The 10,585-nt window shown below is 34.8% G+C and overlaps 1 protein-coding gene across 1 annotated transcript; it reads left to right on the top strand.

The window, feature by feature from the left end:
* The first annotated feature begins 5,486 nt into the window (after positions 1-5,486).
* LOC120009771 (sugar transporter ERD6-like 17) lies at positions 5,487-9,731 on the top strand. Its single transcript, XM_038860465.1, has 18 exons — positions 5,487-5,773; positions 5,920-5,982; positions 6,498-6,587; positions 6,692-6,751; positions 6,970-7,035; positions 7,138-7,203; positions 7,284-7,359; positions 7,468-7,532; positions 7,617-7,709; positions 7,810-7,890; positions 7,978-8,062; positions 8,162-8,205; positions 8,541-8,603; positions 8,685-8,744; positions 8,834-8,887; positions 8,993-9,052; positions 9,130-9,244; positions 9,333-9,731. Exons 1-18 carry the CDS (start codon positions 5,573-5,575, stop codon positions 9,461-9,463), a joined length of 1,473 nt encoding a protein of 490 aa, XP_038716393.1. The 5' UTR covers positions 5,487-5,572; the 3' UTR covers positions 9,464-9,731.
* The last annotated feature ends 854 nt before the right edge of the window (positions 9,732-10,585 follow it).

Raw genomic sequence — 10,585 nt, 5'->3', positions numbered from 1 at the left:
GTCTATCTTCTTAATTTATGTGTCTTGACCAATGTTATTAAACCCAGCCCGGCCTGTCAAACAGACCGAGTTTAACCGTATTTTACTATAATGTCGGGTCGAGTCTCTTATCCACCCGTATAGACAATTGACCATTGACTTCCATTGTAACCCGCAATCTAACCCATGAATGATCAAGTCAAACCCGCGAATTTCACGGGTTGTATTTAAAAACTAAATTAAACAGGCCTCTCCTAGAGGCCCTCTTAAACTTGTTTAAGTCTTTGCCATATCGAACAAGTCATTACTTTTTCTTGTTTTGTTCAATGTGGGACTGTAAAGTGTAAACACAATTATCCTAGTATGAACATCGGAATAAAGAGCAAATTGGAATTTGAAACAGATACAATACAAATGGAAATAAAATGAAAAATTTGACTTAACTTAGACTTATTTTATGGAGTTTTAGCTTTGTATAAAATAGCAAAAGTTATTTCATTTTTACCACTATTATGATATTACATATTACAATCCGATTAGATACCAGCAAACTAAACGTATTCCGGATTTGGTCTGTTTGATGAGAGAAAGACATAATAATCAGAAAAACGAAAAAGTTGATTAATATTTCATTTTTCATCGATTCAGTTAAAAAAAAGATTCGCATATAATATAAAGGGGACCCACATTATGAAAGTACCAACCAACCCGTTCTCTCTATATCATCTATTTTTTTAATCATTTTTCTTATTCTTCTGATTTTTATCATCTATTTTCAATTAAATTTTTTTATATAAATTCAAGTTTCACTAAAAATCCTTAATAAAATTTTTGAACTATGTAATTTGTGCCCTTGGTCATGTACACATAACTACTTAAGTGTACAAATAAGTGAAATTTTGATTTATATATAAAATGAATTATTTAAATAAAACATGTGGTTCAACCCATGACCCTTCGGATGAACCGGTTGACCTTCAAAAATTGTGACCATGAGTCGGTGCACCACCGCCATTAGGGGTCACCATTTGGCCCGAGCCCGGCCCGGCCTTGTGGGCCAAGGCCTGACCCCAAATTATATCTGGCTTAGATAGCCCGGCCCGATGCTTCGGGCGGGCCTAGTAAGAGTATACACCGGGTTTGGAAACCCAGACCGACCAAAGGCTTATCGGGTTCATTATACAATGTTTTTATCAGACCGGGTCCACCACGCCCGAAGAGTACTTAACAGGATCGGGTTTCGGGTATTTTTTAAAGAATTTTCGGGTTTACCCGATAACCAGATAAGAAATTTGTCTGCTTCTTCTCTACGGTCCACTGGTGAGTGGAAAAGTGTGATTGGCAATAGTTAATCAGATGGAGAAGACAATAAGGACTCAGAAAAGTTCTACTGACGAATCCATGATAGGCGCAGAAGAAGATGAAAGAACTAATAGCATGAGAGGCATAGGAAGAATGGATGTTACAGTGGTATTGATAGGAGAAGTAGCAAAATCGACTTGCTTCTGAAAGATCGGTAGCCTTTGAGTAGATCTTGGCAATTTTCAACTTTGATTTGTGTTTGAGCGATTCAACAGTGGCTTAGGGCTTGATTGAAGAAGGTTTGGGTGGATTGAAGAAAAATGTTTTAGTCAAAGTATGGTTTAATTAAAACCATTAAAACCATTGTTCATTACTTCATTATATTAGTTTTTAAAACTTATAACAGTAGTGTTTGAAGTTTTAACACACGTACATACATGTCTACTAGGCAGTAATATTTGAACACATGTATATATACATGGATATTAGCTTTTGGATCCACTAAAGATCAATGAATTACTTCGTACTCTCCTCCCTCTGTCTGCAACTCTGTGTTTGTATCCAATGAATTAATTCTTTGTCTTCCTTTCTTCTCCCTCTACCACACTCTCTCTCTCACTATATGCAACTCTGCTATTTCTTCGACTTTATGATAGACGGGGTCAACAACGTTTGGTGGCCGATAACTCCTGATGTGATTGACGGAGATATAAACTCTAAACCTGTTAAGAGTTTCCGGGTTACCCGGGACCCAGACTCGATAATTCAGTGACCCGAAACCCAATAACCCGATAATCCTTAACATGGTTATCGGACCGGGTCCTTACATCTAAAAAGTTATCGGGTTGGGTCAGATCCGGACCGATAACCCGGAACCCGACCTGATATTCACCTCTAGGGCTTGGGCTCCATTTCAGGGATTGAGGCCTGCCCGAAGCCTGACACCTCGGGTCAATTTTGACCCGGCCCGAACCCGAAGCCCTGCCCAAGCCCAAGCACGATTAGGCACAACACATTTTATATATATATATATATATATATATATATATATATATATATATATATTCATAAATTCTCCTATGTGGACAAAAAATGTGGACCAACTTTGTGGACTTATTTTTCAACCATAGATGTGATGAGTCCCATAATAAATGTGTGGCCCCACTTATGTTGTATTTTATTACAACCATTGGATTTTGGTCCACAAAGTTAGTCCACACTTTTTGATCCACATAGGATAATTCCTCTATATATATATATTGCCTGCATATATATGTATATATATCTCTGGGTGCATATATATATATCAGCAAAATAGGAAGAAAAAAAACTCGAATAATCAAAAAAAATATTAAATAATCAAAGTCGGGTTGGGCCCGATCCAAAGACCCTAGATCTGGCCCAAAGGCCCAGCCTTAGAGTCCTGGGCCGGGCTTGGGCCTCATTTTAAATGAACTAGAGGAAGACGAAGACGTTAATTCTCATCATATCTTCTCGTCTGCTGAGGGATTACTGGCTAGCTTACGGGTCGGTGAATCCTCGCCTCCTTTCAGCCGGGTATTAACTCCTCCTCCTAGTTGGTGAGAGAAGCGTGGAGAGGTAGGCAAAGAGGACCAAAAAAGAGCTAATATAAGAAATCAGACTCTAAACACAGACTTTGGAGAGACGGACAGTCCTCACATCACATGTAACCATCAGACAGGATGAATATCAAATTGTTCTTATTCGCTACGTGCATATGATTGTATGCATGTATGTGTGTATATATATATATATATTACTATATATATATTAATTACTATATATGTATATAATTATATGCGTAATTATGTTTTTTTGGGATGGCGTAGGACACAGAGTTCTTTATATACCAAAGGGAAGAGAGATACTTCAAGGAAATCCTTATCCTTCTCAAACATATGGACCAGGTTGGCCAGGAATAGGAGGTTGATTCACCAGCCCTACCTGGCTCTGGCCCATTCAATATTCCAAACAAGCTCTTGACAAACATTTTGTAATTACACAAGAATGAGCTTTTTTGGGCCTCGTAAGCAATTATGACGGCCCATGTAAAATAAATTCATACAAGCATGTGGCCCATAGCGGTCAATATCCTTATGTGTTTGGACTTATATCTCCAACATTTCATGACAAATCACAGAGTATCACATTTAATTTTTATCAATGTTACTTAACTTGAATGATTCATGTACAAACAACTCGATCTTTGGGTCTTCAATTGTTTTGCATTTATGTGGTTTTGGTGTCAAGTATTTTGTTAATTCAATGATGTGAGTTTTGTAGATATCATAATCATCTTAAGAGGAGGGGTGGTTAGCTCTTCTTAATCAGGGTTGGCGGGATTTGTTGTAAAAAAATTAGAGGGACGGAACCCCGCTATAATTTATTTTAAAATCAATACAATTTTATTTTTTTAAAAAAAATATATATTTGTTGTGATCAAGTTTAGGAGTTCATCGGTATTTTTTTTGTCCAAGACAAATATCAAATTGAACATGAAAAGGATTATAACATTTCGGATTTATATTCAATGATCAAGAATTACCATATCTTTTTTATGTTTAATTTTATTTTTTTTGAGATATAAAAAAAACTGTTATATTTGTAAACTTGATCAAAACACATCCATAATTATTTTTTAAAAAAAAGTTAAAATAATCCTCTTAATAATTTGTTAGCCTTTTCAGATTATTACTTATTAGGGGTGGCAAAAAATCAGTTTCGAGTCTGACAGTAACATGTGTTTGCGAAATATTCACATGTCCGGATATAACTTAATCAGTTTCGAGTATGATAGTAACACGTGATAGCAATATTTTTTCTTTTTAAGAAATTAGATTGAAATTGAAATATGACTTCTAGTTATATATTTCTATATATAATTTCATATTCTACATCTTATTTAATTAGTTTTCACTAATTTTATCATGTATTTAAGTTAATATATGAGATCAAATATCAAGATGAATGCTCATGCATAATAGGCATGAAAAAAATTTATGGGGGTTCTGCCTTGAACCCTGCTAAAATTTTTTGAGCTTATTAAAATACTATTGTTTTAATATCAATCCACCTCATTATCAATTCCTAGCTTTGCCCCTCACTGTCTCTAACTTATTATCAAGAGTAACAAGTTATATTTTCTGAGAATTCATTTGGATAAAACGGAGTACTTTCTCCTTATCAAAATATGAGAAGGAATTAACCGGACTCAAGCAAACATGACATAAAATTCAATTAGTATTCACTTCATTAAAATGGTTGTTGAGTTCTTGAAGTTGCAAATCAATAATAATATTAAACAATTGAACCCGATAACGATGGATATTTGTCGCTTTTTCAAAATTATGTCGCGACCGTCCCTGAAAAATATATTCTTCAATGTATTTTGTTGGTCCCAATAAATTTTCATCATTGTAGTTGTTCTAAGCTGAAAACTTACGAGCCTAACAGAGCCTTGCTCGTATATAGAGTATTTTTCAATAAATTCAATTGCCCCTTACTTTAAACGTGCGTCCGCCAGCCCGCACCTACCAATAATTTGTCCGGCAATTATTGTCTACCTAGTGACCAAATTATTATAATTTCACGTACCTATTAAAAAATTGGAGCTTACTATTGCGTGAATTATTTATTCAATTTGGTCAATAAGAACGCACTGCAAGTTATTGATAAAATCATTACAATCATTCACAATTATATATATTATGATGAGACATGATAATGTGTGTCCTTATAATTTAGTATTATTTTTTGGGAAAAAGTTCTTTCTACAAAGATATGTTGGTGATTGAAACAGAATATGTATACATATGTATGTATATATGTAGAAGCAGACTACTATTGAAAATTAATTTTCTTTGTCCAACAAGCACATGGAATTCAAGTTTCAACAACTATACCTATAATTGGTCCCCCACACAAGCACCAGCAATGAATGGATCAGAGATGCTATTGAATCCTTATGAGAAGAAAATATATTGTTTTCCTGTTTATGTAGAGACACAATTATTCATGGTGATTATTTTTATATATAAAAGCTTAAAAATAGTTAATTCTAGTAAAAATATGGATTGGGTATTTGGGTTAATTATTAAGTAAAAGAGAGAATCTTTATTCTGATATCCTTTGAAGTAATAACTAATTAAGTCCTGCGATCTATCATCATCAACACCCGCTTGGCTTAGCTATATATATATAAATCCTCTTTCTCTGTCTCTGAAGCTGAACCTATCCAAACATAATCTGATTAGGGAAAACAAGGTCATATATGGAGGAGCAAGGAATCATGGAGAAAGGGCTAATGTTGAAAAAGCCTTTATTGCAGGTTCACAATCACAATGACCACAATGTTACTGATGAAATGCCTCAACCAACTGGGGATTCCTCCTCCGCCTCCTCCTCTGCCACTCCTAGTGTTGTCTTCAGCACCTTTGTTGCTGTCTGTGGCTCCTTCTGCTATGGTAGTGCTGTAAGTGCATAAACAATTGACCAAATCAAGTCCAAGTTATCTTATCTTTCTGCACTAGTTTTTGAAGTTAAGATTATTGAAGTTTACATTCGCCTCTGACTCTCTGTTGTACTGCTTTGTTTCGATTGCAATATTATTGTGTGCAGTTGGCTTACTCATCTCCGGCCGAGTCTGGGATCATGGAAGACTTGGGTCTCTCCTTGGCAGCAGTTCAGTACTATTTCATTTCTTTCTCTTCCTGTCTGTATTATTGTTGATTATTGAGAATTGTTGGCATAGATTACTTCTGGGCATATCTTCATGTTATCTCTCCAATCTCTTATTCCAGATTATTTTGTGTTAACCTTCATTAAAAGACAAAAATTGACAACCCATTCATATTCTGGCATTCAATTATTCGTATGTGTATGCCTCTTCTCAAATTTAACCCTGTTTTAGGCAAATTATATACGATTTCAGTTCAAAATTTTTATATAGTAACATCCATTGTATGGTTTTCATGCTAAAAGCGGTTAGTTAATATTGAAAAATAGTTAATGAAGCCAATGATAGATACATTGTGACCATATCCAAACAAAATTTTGCTGACATATAATGAACATAGCTTCAGTGGCATATCGGTTTTTCAATTGTACATCTGAAGCCTTTCATGTTACAATTTTTATTTCAATGAATTTATTTTCTATTTATTCTCTCTTTCATTAATTTTACAGTCATTGTGCAGTACTCAATTTTTGGTTCAAACCTGACAATTGGCGGAACAGTAGGTGCATTAGCATGTGGGAAGATAGCAGCACTTATCGGTCGAAAAGGGGCAAGTTTTCTCTTCATCTATCAACCTCAATTTTTTATTAAAATTTAGTACGTATATATATATTTGCTCAACAAAGTATAATTTGGTTGATATTTTTCAAGCAGGCAATGTGGCTCTCTGGAATATTTTCTATGATTGGGTGGCTCACAATAGCTTATGCTAAGGTTCTTTCCCTGATAATTGGATCATTGAATGCTCTTATGTTCTGCATTTGATCTCTTTTTCAGCAGTACTTATTTTTCCAATCAAGCATTGTGATTTTACAAAATCAACTTCGGTTTTTCTGCAATCTAATTCCTTTGAAGCTCGAGAACATTTTTTATACCTACAGAATAAATTGCAGCATGTTGATTAAGATTCACTTTAATTTTCTCTTTTAAAGGGTGCTTGGTGGCTTTATATTGGGAGACTGCTGCAAGGATTTGGTGTTGGCATTACTACTTACGTGGTATATAATCGATTGAGTTCACTCAACCACTTTTCATATTTTGTTGACTTATCAAATCCACCTTTTAGCAACAACTGATTTCTTCTTCATGAATATCAACAGGTGCCTGTGTATATTGCAGAAATAACACCTAAAGATATTCGGGGCACATTTTCATTTTCAAATCAGGTGTTATATATATATAATAAAACAAAAGTCAGCTTGTTATCTTGATGAATCTGTACATATTTAATCCTCAAATATTGCAGCTGATGGTAAATTGCGGATTAGCGCTAGTTTATTTCATTGGAAATGACATTTCATGGCGCACATTAGCTTTAATTGGTAAACTTCTATGTTCTGTATCTAGATACACCGTCACTTTGTGTGATAAAACACACACTAATTAAACTAGAGTTAAATGTAGCTTACTTGATCTTCTTAGTGTATCAGGTGCTATTCCATGTATTGTACAAATTATTGGTTTATTTCTCATTCCCGAGTCCCCTAGATGGCTGGTGAGTCCAGTCAATTGCTCAAGTCTATTATGTTGTTAAATGTAATTCATAAGAATGATACGATGTAAATTTAAATTTCTACAGGTAAAATGTGGTAAAGAAAAAGATTTCGAAATTTCATTGCAGCGCCTGAGAGGCAAGAATGTTGATATATCTCAAGAAGTAGATGACATCAGAGTAAACATATGCAATCAACTTCTTCTTAATTCTGTTACTTCCACTTGAATTTCCCTTTGAATGATATAATCCTTTTTTTTTTTTTTTTTTTATCGTTCAGGATAGTATCGAAGCCTTAGAACAGCACTCAAGAAATACAATCCTAGATTTGTTTCAGAGGAGATATGCTTATGCTATTTTTGTGAGTTGTAAAGACGTAATTATTAAGCTTTCTTTCATGAATATTCAACTGATCTTCTTTATTGAACACTTAAAATGATATATCCAGATTGGAGTAGGACTTATGTTACTTCAACAAGCTGGAGGGAGCGGTGCAATTTCATCCTACGCGAGCAGCATATTCAAGGAAGCTGGTAAAATTTTGCACTCGTATTATTATTTTGACGTAAACAGCAGTGATTGTTGAAACCTAGAACAAATTATCAAATGGTGATGGATCTTTGATTTGGCAGATTTTTCAACTAGTATCGGAACTTCAGCCATAGCAATTATAGTGGTACATACTCTACTCTTGCCTATATGATAATGAGAATTAGATTTTTTAAAATTTGTTTGATCAACAACAGTCTGTTTGGACAACATGTGACCCAGTGGTAGAGTTACAGGGTGTAACTTAGGGGTTACAGGTTCAATTTTTGGAAACAGCCTCTCCACATATTATGTGAGGGTAAGGTCTACGTACATCTTGCCTATCCCCGAGCCCGCCCATCGCGGGAGCCTCATGCACGGGAGTTGTTTAACTTTTACCTTTGTTCGCAAGAATCAAAACATCACCAACCAAAATATCAACTTATCATCATCGCCTCAAACAAGTTGATATGTTATTTGCAGATTCCAATGGGTGTAATTGGTGTACTCTTGATGGATGTATCAGGAAGACGACCTCTCCTTCTGGTTAGCTCGATTAATGAAAGTAGTTTAATATGTAGGCTGTGCGATTTAGTTGTGAAATAAATCTAGTGACCTTTTTCGCAGGCTTCATGTTCTGGAATGTGCCTTTGTTGCTTCCTTGTAGCATTATCATTTTTTTTACAGGTTAGCATCAAAAACACATATTTCCATATGTTTTGTTCAAACTGGTTTCCTGGTTGTCTCTTGATCCAAATTGTTCTCTCTTTGATCAGGAACATCACCAGCTGAGGAATTTAGCTCCCGTTTTGGCATTCGTTAGCATAATGGTGATTCAATATAACTAACCAAAAACAATGAACTAACTCCAATTAGTAAGAGATGTGCATCAACAGGATTTATCTGTACTGATAATTGGTGTTAAACGATTGCAGGGATATTTCGCGGCGTTCTCTGTTGGCATAGCAGGAATTCCATGGATTATTATGTCCGAGGTATTGGTCTTTGTGATATCCCAAGGTCCCACATTGGCCATAGCGGACAATTCTTGACAAATATTGTGTTTTTGCAGATCTTCCCCATCAATGTGAAGGCATCAGCTGGAAGCCTAGTGGCCTTAGTGAATTGGTCTTGTTCATGGCTTGTTACATACACTTTTAATTTCATGTTGGAATGGAGCCCTGCAGGTTTGATCTCCTTCTCTTTCCGTAATACATACATATACACACACACACACACACATATATTTGTGTTTGTGATATATGATCAATGCAGGAACATTTATCATTTTTGGGAGCGTTTGTGGTTCAGCTGTTTTGTTTACATGGAAGTTGGTGCCAGAAACAAAGGGAAGAACACTTGAAGAGATTCAAGCATCAATGGTTCATGTTGTGCAATCAAACTGAAACTAAGGGAAGGGACGGGACGAACACGGGAAGATATACAAGCATCAATTACTCATGTCCGGCAATAACAACAAGGCTAAAACAGTGTTGATTCAAAGTTGAGGATCAACAGTAAATTCGCGTTGCCATTATTTGCTCTGTGTCATCTACTTTATCATCCTATTCATGTAAATTTTTGAATAGGATGTCAATGTGTAGAGTTGAACTTTAGTTGAATAATTTGTTAATATAGCAAGGGAAAAAAATACATGATTTCAATTTATTAAAATCATATTGAATAATAGTAAACTTTGATGGTGATGAATAAATATCTCCCTTTTTATTATGATAATAATCTTTTACAACTCAAAATTATTCAATATGGTTGATTTTCCTAATATACCCATGAACCTAATCACTGGACTTTACAAAGTGTTTTTTTTTTTTTTTTTTTGAGAGGAAGAATACTTGTATTAAAACAACCGAGCATAGATTACATAATACAGATATGATGATTCACCCCTGAAAAAAATACAAGAAAATAACAATCTAGGAACAAAGAAAAAATCCAGAACAATAGTGTGAGCAAAGAAAAAAAATTCAAAACAATAACGTGAGTAAAGAGATATATCTTTGGCAAAGATTTTTCCAAATATTAATAAAAATTCAGTTGATTGTGACATTTGTCACTTGTCAAAATCTACACGATTATCATTTCCTTCTTCTAATTCTCGTTCAAATAAATTATTTGAATTGGTACATTCGGATGTCTGGGGTCCTGTTCTTGAGTCCTTTGATGGTTACAAATATTTTGTCACCTTTGTTGATGACTTTTCTAGATTCACCTGGTTGTATCTCTTGAGATCAAAAAGTGAGGTTGCTAGTGTTTTTCAAGATTTTCATAGTCTGATCAACACTCAATTCTCTTCTAAAATTAAGATTCTTCGATCAGATAATGGCACAGAATATATGTCTCATATCATGACACAATACTTGAGCATGCATGGCATCATTCATCAAACTAGCTGTGTTGGTACTCCACAACAAAATGGTATTGCTGAAAGAAAAAATCGCGACTTGCTTGAGAAAACAAGATCTCTAATGTTTCAAATGAATGTTCCCAAACAATTTTGGTCCCAAGGT

Source organism: Tripterygium wilfordii, chromosome 11, assembly GCF_013401445.1.
Source record: "Tripterygium wilfordii isolate XIE 37 chromosome 11, ASM1340144v1, whole genome shotgun sequence".
In the NCBI taxonomy this organism is placed as follows: Eukaryota; Viridiplantae; Streptophyta; class Magnoliopsida; order Celastrales; family Celastraceae; genus Tripterygium; species Tripterygium wilfordii.
This window is presented reverse-complemented; position numbering and strand designations above follow the sequence as displayed.

Bases quoted from the DNA above. Each gene is read 5' to 3' on its own strand.
- LOC120009771 (XM_038860465.1), top strand. From the start codon at position 5,573: ATGGAGGAGCAAGGAATCATGGAGAAAGGGCTAATGTTGAAAAAGCCT. The intron at 6,588-6,691 runs GCAAGTTTTCTC...TTTTTCAAGCAG, and splicing joins CACTTATCGGTCGAAAAGGG to GCAATGTGGCTCTCTGGAAT. The intron at 7,360-7,467 runs GTAAACTTCTAT...TTAGTGTATCAG, and splicing joins GCGCACATTAGCTTTAATTG to GTGCTATTCCATGTATTGTA.